The 20,389-nt window shown below is 41.6% G+C and overlaps 2 protein-coding genes across 5 annotated transcripts in view; both read right to left on the reverse strand.

Annotated features, from left to right (window-relative positions):
- The window catches only part of kiaa1549lb (KIAA1549-like b), a 63,020-nt gene extending 60,826 nt beyond the window's left edge, over window positions 1–2,194 (reverse strand). Inside the window, exon 1 of the mRNA XM_008405887.2 lies at window positions 1,276–2,194. Within this exon, the coding sequence (XP_008404109.1) occupies window positions 1,276–1,507 (232 nt within the window). The 5' untranslated portion in view covers window positions 1,508–2,194. The remainder of the gene's footprint in view (window positions 1–1,275) is intronic.
- Window positions 2,195–2,853: 659 nt separating this feature from the next.
- The window catches only part of hipk3b (homeodomain interacting protein kinase 3b), a 41,977-nt gene continuing 24,441 nt past the window's right edge, over window positions 2,854–20,389 (reverse strand). For 3 of the 4 annotated variants that reach the window (XM_008405882.2, XM_008405885.2, XM_008405884.2), the window contains exons 4-17: window positions 18,687–18,806; window positions 18,167–18,253; window positions 17,214–17,398; window positions 16,974–17,133; window positions 15,604–15,727; window positions 15,381–15,502; window positions 13,784–13,908; window positions 13,368–13,535; window positions 12,947–13,279; window positions 12,712–12,858; window positions 12,357–12,613; window positions 11,089–11,140; window positions 10,112–10,245; window positions 2,854–8,868 (exon numbers count right to left, since the gene is read on the reverse strand). In XM_008405882.2, coding sequence (XP_008404104.1) covers window positions 8,360–8,868; window positions 10,112–10,245; window positions 11,089–11,140; window positions 12,357–12,613; window positions 12,712–12,858; window positions 12,947–13,279; window positions 13,368–13,535; window positions 13,784–13,908; window positions 15,381–15,502; window positions 15,604–15,727; window positions 16,974–17,133; window positions 17,214–17,398; window positions 18,167–18,253; window positions 18,687–18,806 — 2,523 coding nt within the window. In that variant the 3' untranslated portion in view covers window positions 2,854–8,359. The remainder of the gene's footprint in view (window positions 8,869–10,111; window positions 10,246–11,088; window positions 11,141–12,356; window positions 12,614–12,711; window positions 12,859–12,946; window positions 13,280–13,367; window positions 13,536–13,783; window positions 13,909–15,380; window positions 15,503–15,603; window positions 15,728–16,973; window positions 17,134–17,213; window positions 17,399–18,166; window positions 18,254–18,686; window positions 18,807–20,389) is intronic. The other variant, XM_008405886.2, reaches the window with a different exon arrangement.

Raw genomic sequence — 20,389 nt, forward strand, 5'->3', positions numbered from 1 at the left:
ATATATGAAAAGGTCTTGTGCGGTACCATCACCAAATATTTAGCAGCTCAGGTGCTGCTGCACTTATGTTTAAGAATGGATGTGCTGACTGCAAAGAGGAAGACGAGAAAGCGATGGGAGGAAGAGGAAAAGGAGGAGGAGACTGTGCTACTGTAGCAGTGCATCACCGAGAGGTGAGACTACAGCCACGACACCACAGTTTGCAGCCCGGAAAAGGGTAAGAGCGCCACTGTTTGTTTAGCACCTGCAAAGGAGCATCTTGTCTTGCTCTCCTTTCAGTTGTGGATGCATGCAGAGACCTTCAGGGCCATCTGTGCTGAAGAGGCAGAAGGAATTGCACGAGCAAAGTGGAACGCTGCCAAATCAGTGCACTTGTAGAGAGGAACCGTCCTTCACAGGAAAAGACTTGCTCAAAACGTTGACGGAAGGAACGGCAGCGAAGTCGGCCCGACTTAGCTCAGCTGCCTCGCGTGCCCACTGAGACAAACAGACCCACAATGGGCCATGAGAATGTGTGTCATTAGTGCTGTCCCAGATGCTCTGAAAACAGACTGCCCTGTAAATGCACCGCATTCCCAGAATAACTCCCTGCAGCTCCTTACAAACAACGACACTGTTTAATAACCCCTGTAGTGGAAATGTAACTTAAATGGAAACTGTAACAGAAGTACAACGAGGCAGTAAAGTTGGACTGGGGGGGGAAAGGGATGAGGATGAAATGGCTATGAGTGCAGCTTGTCTACGTCTGTGCAGTGCAATCAGATCAGTGAGACAAAGAAGTTAAATGGCTGCAGGCGCAGGTGTAGGAGAGAGATAGCCAGAATCACCACAATCTGAAATACTGACATGTCAGGGTCCTTAAGGTTATTTTACCCGCCAATAGGTCAGTCAATGACAGCAATCAAGCGTATGTCAACAGCAGCATCTTAACCATCGAGATGGTTAAATGTCAGAAGTTTTTTTTGTTGTTTTTTTTTTTTTTACCCCTTCCTTTAAAAAAAAAAAAGATTTATCAAGCTATTCACCCAACCGCAGCTCCATCTGCACAGCCCAGGATTCATGCACCCTGCAGTGGATTACAAAACGCTGCCTGTGTAAAACAAAAGATCCATTTTCCACCCAGTGTGCTCTTTTTTTTTTTTCCTTTTTTTCCCTCCATTCTTGTTCACAGTAAATACCACATGCAGGGGCAGGCTTAACGCAGAAAGACGTTGGTGCAACAGATCAGCATGCGCCTCAGCGTGTTGGAGCGCATTTGCTCGGCGTTGAGCTTACCCTCTGCGGCCACAGCGCACCGGACAAGGAGTGACAGCAGAGCCAAAGACAGCAGGCGGTATGCGAGCATCCCCGCTGCTCCGGCTTGCAAACCGCTCCTCAAACACCTCCTCCCCCCGTCTCCTCCGGCTTCCCTCCTGCGCGGTGAGCATCCATCATAGGCGTCTGCCCCGCAGGCTCCCGGTACTTCGGGATGACCCGCCCGCCCATCACTCCTCACACCGGGAGCCATATCCAGTGGACAAGTTGCTGAAGTTTCGCTCGTAAATAATGCATTGGATCAATCCACGTGTGTGAACGGGGGGGGGGAAACACGGCCGTCACTGGGTCACGTCGTGTGTCCAGGGCTGGATAGAAGGACGAGGGGAAGTGGGGATACGCGACGTTGAAGGCAAATCAAGAAATGCGCCCTTATCGCTCCGCTGCGCTTGGTCCACCCATCATCGCCGTGTGGCGCAGAGTGGCGCTCTCACTTTGCCCAGAGGTTTGACATTTAGCCGCTGGAGGTGAAGTGGCTCGCTCAGACCCGCTCCTGATGGATGACGGTCACTGAGTTGCGTGCAGAGGACGTTCAGTCACCACCAAAGCGAGCACATTTCCACGGAGCTCGGCGAGTGGGTGGCTCATTTAGGTCTTCTACTCCTCTGGCCAGGCTGAAACAAAATAGCATCTGTATAGAAAGTCAAAGCTGACCTGTCTGCAGGGCGCCCTCTGCTGGCTGTGTGTGTGTGGATCAAACTGCCAATGCTTAGGTAATTCTTTTTGCATTACTGGCATCGTTCAGCTTTGGAAGTAAACCACACACACAAAAGCCACACTTCTGCTCAGAATGTAATTTCATAGTTTAGCCACTGTCAACCTCATCAGACTTGATGTTCGCACAACGAGAGAAGGCATTTACAGCCGTGGTTGTTGTACCGGTTTAACTCCACAAGATGGCGCCCTTGACTCACAAAAGAGACAAGTTGATGACATTTCTAATTCCCAGTTGAACAGAAACTTTTGGAATCAGTATTTTTGTACATTTTAACATTATAAATATTACTGCTGACACTTATAAAGTTGACCTTTATTTACAATTGTATGTGAACATATCATAAAACTTATTATTATTGTATAATATTCAAATTATCAACATGGATAGACACATAATAAACATTAATAGTCTTCTGATCTATTTAATTCCATAATTTCTAACATAATTTTTTTAAATAGCATAATATAAACACAACAAATATTACTAACTTTGTGTTTAAAAAGTAATTTATCTCAATAATATTAAAGTACAATAATATAAAAATTTATGCAAATAGTGACCAAAACATGATTTGAGTGTATTAAAACCTCCCAGAAATTAAATTAAATCCTAATTCAGTTTGATAAATGTGCTTTATAAACTGTATTTTCACTATTGAAAGTTAAGTACTAAATACACATCCATGCATATGTGTCTAAACTAAATGCACAAATAAGGATGTTTAGATAATTGCTCTGTCATACAAAAACAATTCAAAACTACAAGCAATTGAACAAACAAGAGAGCGTGGGCGATGGAGGAAGAGTCAGGACACAGAAAGGGCTGCATCAATAGATTTTTTTAATTCAAAGTGAATTTTAACAATAATACACCATAAAGTCTTATTTTGACACTCACCAAAAGAGTCACCTGGAAAACCCGCTTAATGTGACAAAGTAGAGAAGGCTTGGTCACACCTAAATCACTGAGAACTAGAGAGGAAACACTATCGCAAACTGTATAAGAGACATCACATCCATAGAGTTAGTTTTCCCAGTCCTCATACTGTAAATATTGCACAGTGCAATTGCTACATGGCAAACTAGTGTAGCACAAAATCAAAAATAAAATAAAACAATAAAATAAAAAAAAGCAAACAAAACATAAAAACAAAGCCACAAAAATTTTACAGGTATTAAAACAGTAACAGTTCAGATTTCATAATAAAGTCTAATTGAAGAGCGATCTAAACAGGTGATTCCATAACTTGCAGTGTGAATTAACTCTGAAATTGAGAGAGATGACCAGAAGACTGAAAAGAAGAACTTGAGAAAAGCAATCCTTGCTCAATCAAATCAAAGAGTTACATAGTAGCACATTTAGATCGATAAGAGACCCTGAAGTAAAAGTTCGAAAGGACAATAATGTCATTACCAAAATCAGTAATTTCAACAACTGGACATTTTACAGACAGCTGTGTTATCTGCTAAACGTGACCACAGTCCCCCAAAAATCCATGAACAAAGATTTCAGTCAATTAAAATAAAATGGAAACGATTGTAAAGATTTCTCTCCTCTTGCATCCATTGGGTTGTGTGACAAAATCCGGGAGAGTCGATGCAGGCGCGTTGCTGGTGAATAAGCTTCGAGGGAGTCAAAAACACAGATTACATTTCACATGCTTATTATTGGGGACCTATCTCAAGCGCTAATGTATCTAGTTCATGCCTCATCATCACAAGATTTCTTTCCCAAAGTGATATTTGAATGTGATCAGTAAAACAAACGGCTAAGAAAAAAAAAAAAAAAAAAAAACTCTAAAAACACAAAGATGCATCAGGGTCGTTGTTTGAGTGTAGAGAGCAGTTTCCATCTGGAGCACGAAATCAACAACCAGACAAAAACAAGAAACAAAAAAAAAACTTTAGCTTCTTTGATTTTAAAAGACCAGTGTTGTCAGCTGTGCTCTAGTTGCTCCAACTTAGCCTCAATCTGCATGACAGAAGACGAAAGTGAAGCGAAGTGTGCATGTGTTCATGCAAGGTAATGTAAAGCGTGGAGATTATCTAAGAACACTTTGTGGTGCAACGACCGCACAATGGAAAGTATTGCATCTGCTGTTCAGCCAGAGTGACTATCTGAAGATCACCATGCATCATATCATTCAAAGTCTTAACTGTGGGTTTTTTTTGTTGTTTTCTTTTATCAGCCTGTTGTCACCACAGAGGCTTTTTTTTTTCGTGGACTATCTGAGAGAGGAGCGGATCAGGAGTCAAATTCTCTGGCACGACTCTATGACAAAAAAAAGTCCTACTTTTTGAATTTGCTTCCCCTCGCTCTTTGGTAAAGCGGCCGCTAAAAGAGACTTCCTACATGATCGTGGAGTTGGATTCTTCTGCCTTCTTCGCTCGTTCGCTTTCCTGGATCTCAAGGCACATACACAGTGCTGCTTACACTGTCGCAGTTTCAGTAAAGGACACATAACAACGGCCACCGCCTCGCGCTGACAAAAACACTTTGATATGAGTCACTCATAAAGGGGAGAGCGATCTAAACGCAAGGCAGGTTAGAATATCCGACTGATACTCTTAAGCAGATAGAACATTGAACAGATACAAAAGGTTGCAGTAAGTACTTGTAATCATTTTTGACATAAAACAAGTTGCGAAAACTGTTTTGGAGCAAAAAGCATCGGGGGTGAATTCACGTTTCTTACTTTAATCGAACATTTCCAAGCCTCGCTAGCCGTAAGAGCTTTGCAACAAGTGTCTAATGTGAAAGGGGCACGTTGGATTCGTAGTTATTTTATTTTATTTTTTGGTGTTGTTTGTGTTCTGGTATCTCACAGTGCTCCCATAACTCAGAAAAAAAAAAAAGAGTACTGGTAAAACACGGTGTTTGTGCAATGAGAAAGTTAAATCAATCCTGCAAGCTACAGCTTCAGATGTGTACAAAACATCGATATGAAAACATACAAAACTTAAGTTACATCGATACATCATTTATATGCAGTGACGAGCCCGAGAGGTTAATAAGGATAAAATACTGATGCTGAAAAAACACGCACCCCGAGGAACAACAAATCCAACTAATGTTCATCATCAGCAAATACAGTAGTTACAGTGACACTCCGAAAATGAATGCAAACACAGAAATCAAAACCACTTCTATTTCAGATAATTAGGGACCTATACAAAACGCTAGGTTTAAACTCAGAGAGAAATCACCTAATTTCACAGCTAGAGAAGTGGCAATCATCATATAGCAGCTTATCTATGATACATTCAAGAAAGAAATGATACGACTTGTTAATTGCCCAATAAGCTAGACAAAACATCAGCTGTTTTTTCCTTTTTTTTTCTTTTTTTTTTTTTAAATATAACTTCTGTTTTTTTTTTTCTTTGAACAAAACCTCATTCTACAACTACAGTATAACTGAGGTCTATGCAAACAGAATAGCTACCTTGCTCAATATATGAATTACAGTCTTTGGTGCTGCACAAGCAACGTCATTTGAAAAACAAAAGACAGAAGTAAAGGAGGGGGGAAATAAAATAAAATACACACAACAAATTAAAACATTGGCTCCCAAAAAGAGAACACACCCATGTTAAAAGGCCTGGGTTGAGTAAAATTGAACTAAAAGACAACCTGCCTGCCATAATATCCACACCCTTAAAAGAATATGTTGTCTTTGGATTTAATGTCAGTATTCAGTCTCCCGTAGTCCATCAGTATGCCACGTCTTGACTAATCTATGCCCAATCTAAACCTCTCAGATTATGAAAACATCTCTCGTCCCCAATCCTTCTTCACATAACCCCCACAGATTTTTTTGTCAAATTTAATTCTGGTTTCCAATCTAAGCCAATCAGATTTTCTTTTCGTTAACAGTGAAGTAATTGTTTTTGTCGTTTAGGGTGCATGCCCACATTCACTATTGTGCTGAAAAACAAACTGTTCATCTTCACCTTTCTGGATGAACATTTTGGGATTTATTTTTTTTTTACCATTTATAGTTTCATCAACTTCGACACATCCGTTCTATTTAAGAAGAAACACTGCAGCCATCTTTCTTTCACTGTTGGTACAATGTTCTTTTGATCTCTTTGCTATGTTGAACATGGAATTTGGAGTCACAAAAGAAAAATGGAAATGTAGTTTCATCAGACTCTACTTGATTCTGTGGCAAGATATAGTAAAAATGCAGCCACTACTTTGAAAATTCCTGCAGCTCCTTTGGTGTTGTTTGTTAGTCTCTTGACAGACTCTCTGACCAGTTTCAGTTTCTTCTTTTAAGTAGTTTTGATAAAAACGTCAGTGTGTGTAAAGTCCTCATTGTCCTATTTATTCTCCGCCCAACAGTAAACACCTCCACTATGGTGAAATTTGTCTTGCCAGTTAAAAATCCTTTCCAGGTAACGTCTCTGCAAATTAGGGCTTCACTTAATGGATGCAAGTGACCAAACAAACAAAAGGTCAAATCCCACAAAGCAGCTGAATTTCATTTCTGGTTTGTCCGACTCACTTGGGTAAACTTAGAAAGACTGAAAATGACTGACAAGGTGCTTCAACAAAGTGAATAAAGTGAATCAATTAGAGATATGCAATCAAGTTACAAGAGTTTTTTTTTTTTAGCTTTCACATACTCTTATTTTTGCACATCGCAAAATCTGCCATTTGAACAGGGGTGTGTGCATTTTTTGAGGACCACTCTAAATGAATAAAGAAAACAAGAACACAGCACTTCATATATATATATATATATATATTCTCCCTGACGGAATGTATAAAATAAGTAGCTGACACTCATAAGCATTACGCCTTTAACAAATGGTGTCAATGTAAAGGGGAAAAGTTAACTTTGTCACACATGCATAAACAAGAGAATTGCACACAATTACCTCACACCTTAACAAGCATCTGTACTAAATATTCTAACTCTATAATATATGTCATATATGTGTGTATATCAAATACTGCATGGTTTGCTCAGGCTAAGAATATTCCATACCGTAAAACGAATTTGCATTTCTTTTCTTTTTTTTTTTTTTTAAATCTTACCTAATCAAAGCCATGCCCGTCACACTTCTACACATCTAAAAACAAAGTGAAAACACTCCAAATAAAATTAGAAAGACAAAAAAAAAAAAAGCAAAGAAATATATAACCGACGACTATTTAGATTGTATTGCCGTTTTTAAACAGTACAAATACTGTTAGTAGTAAGAGTTTCACTAAATAGAAAGTGATTATCAAATGTTAAGCAATATCCAGTACTTGCACTTTGTACACTAGTTCATTCGGAAACAGAGAGGTAAAAAAAAAAAAATCAAAAATCAAACGTGTTTAAGGAAACAGCAGGCATTCGCAACAGCAAAGCATGCCGTTCTTCTTGAGAGAACAGAAAAAAGGAACTCACTACACACTGAAATATACAAAGACTCCGAAAAATAAGCACCGCTGTCCGCGATACATCACATCCATGCAGGCTATGCATGGAACATATACACGTGTGCATATATATACTCACACATAGGATGCATCGACTGATTGGAATTTCAAGTGCTGCAGTCCAGTACATTAATATTCATGTATATAGTCATATATAAGTAGTAACATTAACAACCTCAAATATGTAAGGCACTATGGCTGGGGGACAGTTATACAATGCAGCGAGTCTTGTGACACAAACAATAAGAGCAACGTCTATGCATCTTTCCGTTTACATTTTTGCTCATGCAAGACCACATGCAGCGTGATGAACAACCCTATTTAAATCGGATAACTGACTTGACATTGCGAACATCAAAAGACACCGAAAAGGTACAAATACTTCAAACGCAGTACAACATACACCGTGGACAACATGTGCATCTGTCGATCTAGAGCTAGAGACTGGGATGGCTTTACAAATACGGATGTGTCTTGCACACATAAGAAGGCAATGTAGAAAAATAGCTGGGACCGGGGTTTTTTTTCTAACTATTCAACAACACCCCAATTATTCATCTGTCTTGAGGAGTATTCGTAGAAGATCCAATGCAAAGATATATCAAATGTGCAAAACACATTAAGTGTGAGTTTAACTACTCATTCATTCCATCATTCAATCATTCATACATTATTTCCTTCTTAATTTTTGCCAGATCATCTCCACCGTTGGAACTCTTTTTTTTTCTTTTTCTTTCTTTTTTTAAAGCTTAAAAGTTCAATTACAACCGAGTCGACATGATTCAAAAAATAGCTTGTTTTCTCTGTGGTTGTGCCATGGTTTTGTTTTGTTTCTTTTTATTATTAGAAATGAAAACCATGTTGTTTGTGGTTTAGGATGGGATGCTGCCCTGCTTAGCCCCCAGGTGGTAGGAAAGGTACCAGAGCCATGCTCAGATGTAGGGGTACTGGTTTAGTTTGGTGGGGCTGAGGGGGAAACTGCCATAAGCAGGTGAGGCGATGTAAGAGTGCGGGGGGAACAGGGGCTTGAACTGGCTCTGTGGATGCAAGGTGGGGGAGGGGAGCAGCCGGGGGTTGATACCCACTGCCACTTGGTGCACAATGCCTGCCGGGTGGGATATGCCATAGGTGGGCTGGAGGACGGGGCGGGAGGCGCCAGGGGAAGCCAGCAGGTGGGCCACGGGGGCCGCTGTAACCAGAGGGCCAGACGGAGGGTACGACAACAGGGTAGGCTGAGAATGCGGGTGGCCCCCAAGGTGGGGGTGGGGGCCTGTTGTGTGGTTTGGACTGCTGTGGGAAAGCGTGAAGGTGTGCCCATGCATGGTGGGAGGGATGTACGCCTGTGGTCGCCGGTTGGCAAAGTTCCCGTTCCATTCTTGGTGGCATGAAGTGAAATGCTGGACCTGAGGGAGAGAAGAACACATCTGTGGTGTAGTGCATATAGTCTTGGCTTCTTTTTTTATTATTCATGCAGGCGACACTTGCTAGCCGAGAAGTGATGGTATAAAAAAAAAACAAATACAAAAAAGACAAAATGAACTGGGGCTGCCATTTGCAGAACCCAGCAGGACAAATTTTCCTGTGATCATTTTAGAAACGATTAATGATATTTAGAAAGATTGCTGTAGCTTCTGTTCAGTTTGACTAAAGCTGCTTTGTGCTTGCACATTTAAAACACCTCCAACAACGTACATTTCATAAAACCTTTGATCTGTCCTGCAAACAACATCGTTGTAGTCATCACAAATCGCACAGATTCCTTCCTGCTACTCACTCAGTTTCAGGATGCACTGTTTGTTTTTAAATTGATCAATTTAAATTATGTTTTGCGTGTGATTTTGTATGTGTGTTCTTAGATTCCATTATTTATATTTTGTGTGTTATTATGCACGAGAGTCTGCTATAAAGTTTAATTGATTGATTGAGACTTTTGAGGATGTTTATTACTTTAAGTATGGATGGTTTACTTTACAGGCTTCTCACACTGATCCAGAATTTCAGTTTCAGTCTTTGCTCAACTCAATATAAGTTCAAATGGAATAAATCCATTTAAAAAGTTTGTTTTTGTTGTTCATTTAATACATAGAAAACAACACTTCCTATTTCATTCAGTTTTTGACTTTACAATCACAGATCATGGCAAACACTGCCTGATCTTTGCACTTGAAACAAGCAAGACACAATGCTATACAGTGGAGCTGTTCAGTAATTAAAAAAAACAAAAAACATTTGCAATTCAAATGTTCTCCTTATGCCTCTTGACTGCCCACATGTAGTCACAACCGCCCAAGTTAATACCCTAAACTGGCAGTGGTTTAAAAAGAAAAAGATGACAAGCAAAAATCTGCATTAGATTTGCGAGGACGTGCAGGAAGCTTTCTGCGAGCTCGAGCATGTGCACTCCTGTCATTGATCTATTTAAGAAGGTGAAACGTGTCTTTCTACCAAGAGATACTAAGCTCATCATAACAAAGCTGCACTCAATAAAATCTAATTAGCTCTCATCAGACCGATGCCAGTGCTGCAAAATTAAGCCCGACTGATGAAGTGCAACTGTTTTCTGCATTTAATAACCCCTTTAACAGAGTGGAAGTGCAGCCATTACTCTCCTTTTCAACACTGATTTTCTTGGCGAATTTCCCTCACCTGCCCAAAGCCCATAGGCTGCTGTTGCTGGGGCTGGAACACGGGGCCGATTTTCTGCGGCCTGTTGAGGAGCGGTGTGGAGTGGTGATGCTGTCGCCCAGGAATGCCTCGCCCTCTGGAGTGGCACGAAGACTCTAAGACCGAGAGAGGTCATGTAACAGGAGACAGAGAGAGAGAGAGAGAGAGAGAGGGGGTAACACGTTAATACAGAAATACTGGTGCCCAGGTCTTGCTGTCAGAAAGGGTACAACAAGCAAACAGGACTTGAGCTGGAGCATGTATCCAACTGCAACAACTGCAAATGCACGGCATATCTCGGTACCCACTTGGAAACATTTGCAGCTCTGTGGGCTTATCAGAGATTTCAGCTGTGTGGGATCAGTTCCAAAGCTTAAAACATAGATGGGTATAAATAGAAGTGTTTTTGGAGAAGAGGAGAGGTTTCTAACTAAGCTTGATCATAAAGCTTATGGTGGGGGTCAGATTGTTTGCTATAAATAAATCTTTCGGCACTGAAATAGAGAGACGTGCCCTTTTATGTTGGGCTTCATTTGTAGTGGTTTAAAGGCAGGGGAGAGATACGCCACTGGCACGAAAGCAAAAATGAGTCCGTATGATTTTCTTTTAGGATTTAAAGCCAAACACTTCACTTTCTAAACTCGGAAAAAAAGTCATACTTTAATTACTCTTCACAGCATATACAAAGCCCACAGAGATAATGCATAACAGCATAAAAGCTACACTTCAAACATTAGTTTTTATTAAAACAGCAAGAAAATACTAAACTTTTACCTAGTTTTTTTTTTTCTTTCAGAGCATTGAACATTTGACGGTTATTACACATGTACTACGCAGATTTGAGAAGTGCAGATCCACACAGTTTCAGCAGATCTCAGATTTAGAGAAATGTAGACATCATGCAAGTGTTCACATCAGAAATCAGAGCAGATTCGTCACAGCAGGGAACCCATAATCACCTGTGAGAACCTCTGTGGCCTACTAACACAGCATAATCCCAGGCCATGTGACCTGTGGAGCAGACAGCAGCACTGTTGACCAGACCTTTGACCTCGCACAACGTACTTAAGCACTTGGCAGCTGTCTGAGTGGATAATACCATCAAAAACAACACAGCAACAAGATGGAAAGATGTCCCATTATTTCAGTTATTGCAAGCTGTAATTTATATTAGAGGGAAAATATGTTTCTATCAAACCACACTGATTCCTTCAGAAATGTTTGGAAACTGTACCTGAGTCCTACTCCACGGCAGTGGATAAATACAAATTTAAAGGACATGTAACATATTTTAGTGCCATAAATGTTAGTTTGAAACACAAAGAAATAAAATCAACCTTCACATATTCAAACACGTTCTTCAGAAACAAGAGGAAGCTTTTGAGTCACGCCCTGTTACAATTGTGGCTTTGTATCTGTGAACCCTGATATATTGTTTCAAACCAAAACATCTCTCGCAAACCACAGAACACATTGTTTTCCGGATAAAAAGAACAGATAAATTAATGTAGTGAGAAATTCTTCCATAGAAATCATCTATGTAGTGAAACATGGGTGAACTTCGTGGCCGAAATCAAAAGTCAGCGGGACGGAGTTCTCTTCGCTCAGTCAAAGCCAGTTCCTCCGTTTCAAACAATTTGTGTTCCAAGATTAGAAAACAACTGAAATCTTAAATAAATAGAAGAAACAACAAAAACTGAGTGATGAAGACATAACACAGTTTAGGTTTATGACTGATAATTCAAGTGGTCAACATCCAAATCACCAAAGACACCAAAACATTTGTTTGGGAACTTTAAGTTTATCACGGCAAAAAAACCAAATTATTTACTGAATATTTGCTGAAGCAGCATTTTTTTTCCCACTGTGGCTGAGCCAAAGGAAGGATAACATTTGACATCAGATGTCTTTGAGTATTTTTGACTAGCTACATATGCTTCTACAGAGTTTGAGTGCTCTGATGGAGAGGAACAACGTTTTGTCAGCTTCATCACGGTAGTGGAGAAAATCCCTCATGACTAAAACACGTGGATCACGTGGAGAAAGAGTGAGACTTGCACAATCACTGCAAGTCTCTGTCGTCAGAAGAAACGAGAGGGCTGATGGGGTTAAGAGTAACAATGGTAGTCAATGGTTAGGCGCAAAAATAATGATATATGTCCTTTAAGGATAACAAACATTTAAATGCATTTCTCTTGTTTTTCAACCTTAAGACTTCAAGGTTTACCTGCGTTTCCAGGTGTCTCGCTGATCGAACAGTTGTTATTGTTCTGCACCCGCATCGGAGGCACCACAACGGTGCGTATTGTAGGCTTGCTGGGCTCAGTCTCGGGGGCAACGCACGCCACACGCGGCTCACAGTTCTGGTTGCTGTCGGCGATGTAGCGGCGCTCAGTAAAGGGACTGCTGCTGTGGCCGGAGTTGTGCGAGGCAGGCGAGCTCTCCACCGTGTCACAACCGCTCTCCTGTTCGTCATCCGACATGCTGGAAGAGGTTGACAAATCAGCTGTTTCTGTTGAATTCAAAACGCGTAAAATGCCCTGGATGTAAAAAAAAAAAAACGTGATCAAAAGTAGCTTTACCTATTGGGTTGTTTGCATGGGGAGTTGTTGGACTGGGCTGAAGCTGAAGAGCTGGTGCTGAGCGTGCTGTCTGGACTGCTGAGAGAACATACTCTCTCCATACTGATGGTGCTCTGACATGCTTCACAATCCGCACTGCCCTTACACCTGTGTGTTGGTAAGCAGAGTAAAAATAAGATGCAAAAGCCTGTGGAGAACAAGAAACAGAAAACTCAGCCTGATGCTCAGTACTTACTCGCCCATTGAGTGTCTTTGTGCGTCCTCCTCCTCATCGCTGCTGATACTGATGACGCTAACAGTCGGGCTGGCGAGGCCAGAGATCAACATTTCCTGCCGCTGCTCCTGCGAAACCGAGAGCTCCTCGCAGTCCGGCTCCACTTTGCAGCAGCTCTCCTCGTCGTCCTCCTCGACCTGATCCTCCACTCGTCCCTCTCCTATGGTGCGCCCTTCTTCTTGACATCTGGCTCCCTCCTCCTCAATTTCCTCCACATTCTTTGCTGTATCGGCCATCTTTGGGGACTGGCATGCCACATTCTGGATGTTTGTGTTTTGGGAGGTGCTGCTGCCCCTGCGCAACGAACAGAAAAAAATGTTGTCGGTTCCCATAGGTGCATGTTTTCCTGTCTTTCTTAAGGATGAAAATCCACGTGAAGCACCTGTTCACACAAGGTTTTGCTCGCTTGTTTGCCGCTGGCTGTGGCCACACCACGTGTGCGATGCCTATGTTGACCGGCTGGTGGGTGGACATGGTCATTTGGTTGGTTAGGAATGGCTGAGGGTGTGCAATCATGGAGCTGAAATGGTTACCATGGGGACGCACTTTCCTGCAGCAAGAAAAATAAAAGCCAAAAGCCGTCAGCACAAAATTCTGAATGTCAAAGGGTCAGCTTTGAGTCAGACATCATTAACATTAAGGGGAGGAAACAATACAGCTTCAGCCTACTACATCCATTCCTTAAGCATAGCAACCAAAAGTAAAGAAATGAAAAGTACAAGGCTATACATATAAAGCTTCACAATGAAAGTATGTTACATCAAGAATATGTAATACTAAAATAGAAAGGATTCTCACCCCCAGTCACTTAATCTCTGTGTGCCAGTCACAGTGTCAGAAGCCAGTGTGGTTGATGGTGGGGGGACAGACGTAACCTGCTGCCAAGTGGGCACCAAGATCTGCTGGGCACGGCTCGACCAGGCCTGTCAGCGTGTCGGAAAATAACAACTGAATGTTTGACTTACTTTACTTAGGGGTACACTTTACCTCAGTCTCTCAGCCTAAATACTAGCTGTCTTGGGAATATATTCACAGCACTTTAACAATGTTGTCAGATCACAATCGAAACAGCTTAATATTTTTTATGAAAATTTTATGTGATAGACCAACACAAGGCAGCACAGAGACGGGAAAAAATATGCAAGATTTTCAAAACTTTTGCAGGTAAATGTCTGAGTGTGCGATGCGCACGTGAGTTCGGCCTCTTTTAATTTAATACCTCTAAATAAAATTCAGTGCAAAACAACCTCTTTCAGAAGTCACTTATTTGCAAAAAAAAAAAAAAAGAGCCTGTGTGAAAGATAATCTAAGTAGAAATGCAGCTGTTCTTTGTTGGCTACGGGCACTTAATAAGAGAGCGTTACAGAGAAGTGTCACATCTTGCGTAGGGGACACAGCAAACACGTGACACAAATTTATTTTTTGTCAGATTAGACCAAAACGCTACACATGGAGCAAAAGTAGCACATCGCTGCGAAACACGTCATCCTAACAGTGAAACGTGGGAGTGGCAGAATTATACTGTTGGGATGTTTTTCTTCAGACTATTAGTGACCACAAAAAGACTTGAAAGTGGGGTCAAAGTTAACCTTACAGAAGGGCAACGACCCTGGATATACAGGCAGAGTTACAATGGAAAGCTTTAGATCAAGGCATTTTCAGACTGAGACCAAAATGTGAAAATTTGAGGCGGCTTGCAAAGAGTGGGCAGAAACTTCAGTCTCAAGTTCTATCCATCCATCCATCTTCTTACACCCTTGTCCCTTAGTGGGGTCGGGAGGGTTGCTGGTGCCTATCTCCAGCTAACGTTCCGGGCGAGAGGCGGGGTCACCCTGGACAGGTCGCCAGTCTGTCGCAGGGCAACACAGAGACACACAGGACAAATAACCATGCACACACACGTTCACAACTAAGGACAATTTGGAGAGGCCAATTAACCTGACAGTCATGTTTTTGGACTGTGGGAGGAAACTGGAGTACCCGGAGAAAACCCACGCATGCACAGGGAGAACATGCAAACTCCATGCAGAAAGACCAGGGCTGGGAATTGAACCCAGAACCTTCTTGCTGCAAGGCAACAGCTCTACCAACCACGCCCCTGTGCAGCCCCAGTCTCAAGTTGTCAGAGCAAATTATATTTTCACAACACTTTAAATCAGRGAAGTTGAAAACATATGCATGGCACACTTTTCCCATTTTATTTGTGAAAAAAATCAAAATCAAAATTACAACTATGTATTCTCTCCTTCCACTTTACACTTATGCACCATTTTACATTGTTAACATAAAGAGCTGAACATTTTTGGTTTGCGATGTAATGAAACAAATGTTAAAAGAAAAGTTTCCAGGGTATGAATGCTTTAAGTTATTAGTGTAATCCTTATCCACCCCCTACCTGAGTGATGACTCCAGGTCTGATCTGCAATGGCTGGATTGATGGTGCTTGAGTGACCAGAGGTACAGAGGCCTCCATACGGACAGAGTAGCCAGCTGGTTTAGCAGTATTAGTGGGGATACCTGAAGATGCAATTAACAGGATGTTTGACCTTTTAATATTTACAACAAAAAACCCCACAATTTATAAAAGTGACAACGAGACTGACAGTCCCATACAGTACCTGGTATTGTCGGGGGACACAGAATGAGAGCTTGCTGAAACGAATCATTGCACCCAAACTGGCCACCACCAGTCTGCAGTGGTATCCCATGGTGCATTACTGACGGCGCAGATGGAACTAAACCCTAAAAAAACAGGATAAAAGCAACATAAATATTTTATTCTGCCAGTAGGTGGCGACAGCTCTATGAACATAGTTTGAGTTTCAGTTGGACAGAATTAAGGAGAACTTGTTGGACCTCGAATCTACGCTGACAACAAAGTCGCTGTTCTGACAAGTTTAAAATTTAGACAGAAAAACATACCCAGAGCCCACTTCTTTAAGATAAAGTGATCAAGTCAAGGCTTTGCTACTATCATCGCATGTCCAAGCTGATAAAAAATTACTTTTTATGGGATTGATTTATTAAGGCTGGCCTGCCGAGGTCAGCCTTGTTTGTTGAATCTGGACATTTACCAGGAGAGCTAACAATGCTGAGTGGAAACAGGTCAGATCCTTTAAATAGTGGAACATGTGCTTTTGCTTCTCTGCTAACCCTGCTCTCGTGCCCGGGTATAATCACATTTAAAGGATTACGAGAACTAGGGCTATATTGTTCTGCTACTGCTACTGCATGTAGCCCAGCCCCCCCCACCCCCCATACACATGATGGTGAACACAAAGCAGGCTTTCATATGGGTTAGACCAAATCAGTTACGACCTTCTCCTACAAACGCCTTCTCAGCAGTATTAGATACTGCTTAAAATTGGAAATGATCAAACCTATGTAGTTATGCATGTGGAAAGCAACATGAGACTTCTAATATTTCTCGCTGCCTGCAAAAGAACATTAATATGTAAATATTTTTATCTTTCTAGTTTTTTTAAACTCAGCATGATTGCTTTCAGGTAAAGATGTTGAGACGTTTTAGCACTATAAAAATCCAAAACAAAACAGGTTAGGGGAGCCTCGTCTCCTCTTTTCTTCTCGCCAACAACAGTGATTTGTACTGTTGCCATGACCTCAGAAACATGACGTGATTTTGTTGCCATGACAGCAGTGCTAGGACGCAATAAGACAGGCAAGACGGCATACAAAATGGGTAATAAAAGCAAGAAATCAGTCTCTGTTCCTTTCATTTGTGTTGGAACAAATGAAAGGAACAGAACATTGGATGTCACGAACCTGCAGCATTTGCTACTCCGTCATTCCGTTTCCAAGAATTGTTTTGTTTTTACTCATTTGTTATCTACCAGAAGAAATTATTAATCTTCTGAGAACATGCATATTTGTTGGCTGATCTAATAATTATTCTTGCACGGGTTTGCAAAACACAAATGTCCATACACAGAAGTGGAAGTTGCTACTAAAAACAAACTGGACAACTTACTTGAGTGTGAACAGCTGGGATCTTACTGAAGGGGAGGTTGGCTGAGGCAGCAGTGGTTGTAGTTACAGGTCTAACGAAAGGACCTTTGTTTCTGTTGGCCGCCTCGTACCCAGTGGGACGAGTCCAACAAACGTCCATGATGTGGAAACACGACTTCACACTACGGACAGGAGAGAGGGTATGTGAAGCAATCGCAATAATCTGCAGAATGTCTTAAAATGCGAGGCCCAGCTGACTCACTGGTTGCTGTGGGGGAAGTCGAGCAGGTGTTGCATCGTCACAAACGGGTGGATGAGCGCTTCGGCAGGGGCGATCCTCTCTTCTGCGTCGATCAGCAACATCTTCTTGAGCAGGCCCACGAACTCCCGCCGGTCAGCCTTCTCCGCTAACAAGTCACAACCTTCCAGATTCATCATCAAGTTCACCTGTAATACAAATGGTTGCTTTGTTTTTTGTTTTGTTTTTTTAGCAAAACGTGCAGTTGGCACAACTCCCAAGAGAACACAAACCTTGTTATAGCCATAAAAAAATTTTTTAAAGCTGCCAATATTACAAAATCCAAATTTGTAGAAAAGAGGTAGAAAGCTCAAAGGAATCAAAGGTCTCAGATTTGTTGCAAACTGTTCAGCTTTCCTGCTATCTGCTGAAAGTTTGCCCTCTCATAGCATGAATGAAGGGCAGACACACTCAACATGTCAGAGAATACTAATTTAATTTCTCTGACTTCCTTTTAACCAACTTAGCATCATGGATACGAGGCATTCACAGATCCAAATAGGATCCAAATTTTTCAATTTCCGACCAGCCAGTCGTGGATTTACGGCAAAACCATGTGATTTTGGACAATTGTTGGCGAATCTCTAATAAGAATAAAACATTACAATAAGTTTTGTGACATGGAAGGATTTTAGCAGAACATGAAAAGGTCAATTATGACAAATTGTATATGAATTTCCTAAAATCTCAACAAAAAAAAAAAAAAAAAAAAAAAAAAAAATTTTAAAAGTACTGATAGAAAGCAGGGGAATTTGCCAGCTCAGAGGAAGTGCCCGCTGGAAGCTTACGTTATAAACTTTAAGCTTGGAATTTCACAAGGGGAAAGATTTTTCTTCAAAGTGATGTCAGTCATTTTCCTCTTATGACCTAACAGAAAGTCCTGCCATGTACATTTCAGTCCAAAGAGCTAAACATACGTGCGCTATGTCATCCAAACAGCTGAAGATGTACTTCCTCGCTTCCTTTGATTTCATTCCCGTCTCCGTCTCGTGTTCATCTGTTGACTGCAGAACGAGAAAGCATCCGATGAGAATCCCAGACAGAAATGTGGTGAAACACTTCCTGCACATGCTGCTGGCACACATTTAGCAGTTCATGCCCTCATAAAATGGTTTATTGATGATAATAAAATTACATTAACATTGAGAATCTTTGATTCACACTATGATGGCTAGTTGATTTTAGACATAAATAAGCAGCAACCACGTCAAACAGACTGCGAACAAATGTTTTCTTTAAAAACTCAAGTATGACTTGTATCTTGAGGCCATCATTTCCTGTCCTATTGGAATTGCAAGCATTTGCCAATAAAAAGTACAGTACAATTTTAAAAGCAGCTAAGGTTTGATCTATGACATTAATCTTTAGCAGTAAGCAAAATAGGACCACAATCTGTTGCTTCAGAGTTATACTGTTCCATGTTTTGTCAGTTCCCACCTTCAGTCTCCACGCTGCATAAGGCGAGTCCGACTCTTTGCAAAAGAACCGTGCTGTCTTTGTCCCCGTATTTAGTAATTGTTCGCCTGGCAAACCTTGTGTCTGTGAGATGTAGCGAATCTACAGGACAAAAAAAAAACCAGAGAGAATCAAAGAAAGATGAGCAAAACTCAAACATTTAGCAATAAAAGAACTATTAAATTGTTTGGTTTAAAGTTTGAAAATGTCGCTTTATTGAAGAATTTCATAACAGATGCACTTTGCAAACTCACATGCAGCGACAATTCTCCAACCCTCCCCCCATTAAATTGCTCTGAATGGAAGTTTGCAAAGTAGAAACAACTGCACAACCATTTAAGACGCCCTTTCCCTGTGAAAAGTCTGAACCTGTCGTGCAAAAGAACACCAGCATATCGACTGCAGTTCGTGCAGATAATGCCTGAAAAATGCCAGATAAACTCTGATATCAAGGCTCCCACAGTTTGAGTGCTTTCCACGGCAACAGCGGATAGCAGTCAGATGCTGTGGTGCAAGAATGTCACACGCAGATTTTTGAAATGAGAGTGGCGAGAACCCTGGCTGACGTCAATCACACCCGAATGTGGAGAACAACAATCATTAGAGATTCGGCGCAGCTTACAAGCACAGAAGGATGAGAGGTGCGGAAAATAATAAAAGCTTTTTTTTAATAAAAGCTTCTTCATTGAAAATGTTTGCTAGGCACCATTTAATGTGTGTTTTCACAATGGCGGTGCAAAAGACTACAATTTGTTTTAGTGTGGGCGGGACCGTTTGCTCAGGTTGGCTTGTCACAAACCCACTATATTGCTAAAAGTTTTGGGAACACATCAAGAACCTTACTGACATCCCAGGGCTAAAATACAGCTTTAATACGATGCTGATCCACGCTTTGCAGCTGCAACAATTTCAACACTCCTGGGAAAAACTGTCTACAAGTCTTAAGACTCTGTTCATGTGAAAGTCTGCTCATTCTTCCAGGAGAGCATCAGTGAGGACACACACTCATGTTGGATGAGAAGGTCTGTCTCTGTTAATGTTAAAACTGTTAGGTTCTGGGTTTTGAGTTTGAGTTTCTTTCTGTGTGTAGTCCTGTTTTCCCCTGAGTCTCTGTGCTGTCTTGATTGATCCCAGCTGTGTCTCGTTCCTGTGATTACCCTCCCAGTGTATTTGGTCCCACCTGTTGTCTGTGTTCCTTGTGGGATCCTTGTGGTAAGTCATTTGTCTGCTTGCCATCACAGTCGAACTGTCCTGTGTTGGTTTAGCTCTCGTATTCAGTCTTCAGTTTTTCAGTTGCTACCGGTAATTAGCTGTGTGTTAGCGTTCCTGCCTTGCCGCCTGTTCTGTGTTTGAGCTTCTCTTTATTAAATCATCATCATCTGGGTCTCGGCGTTCTCTCTCACCGGCATCACCCACAACTCATGACAGTAGGACCCGACCAGTACCAAGGTGAGGCGGCTAAGGCCCGTGAGGCTTGGCTTGGCTCTTTGATCTCTACAAAGATGTAGAGATCCTGCCTTCTCTCCTGCTGCTGGAGGAATTGGGTCTCGCTTCGGACCTGGATTTACCCAGCGGACGTCAAAGGCCGCGACGGAGGCCACGGCGGGGATCTGGAGCAGAGGAGTTCTTTGGGGAGGCTCCATCCAGCCCTAATCCCTGGAGGGGATCGAGGCTGGTGATCTGCC

Source organism: Poecilia reticulata, linkage group LG3 (assembly GCF_000633615.1).
Source record: "Poecilia reticulata strain Guanapo linkage group LG3, Guppy_female_1.0+MT, whole genome shotgun sequence".
Taxonomy (NCBI): domain Eukaryota; kingdom Metazoa; phylum Chordata; class Actinopteri; order Cyprinodontiformes; family Poeciliidae; genus Poecilia; species Poecilia reticulata.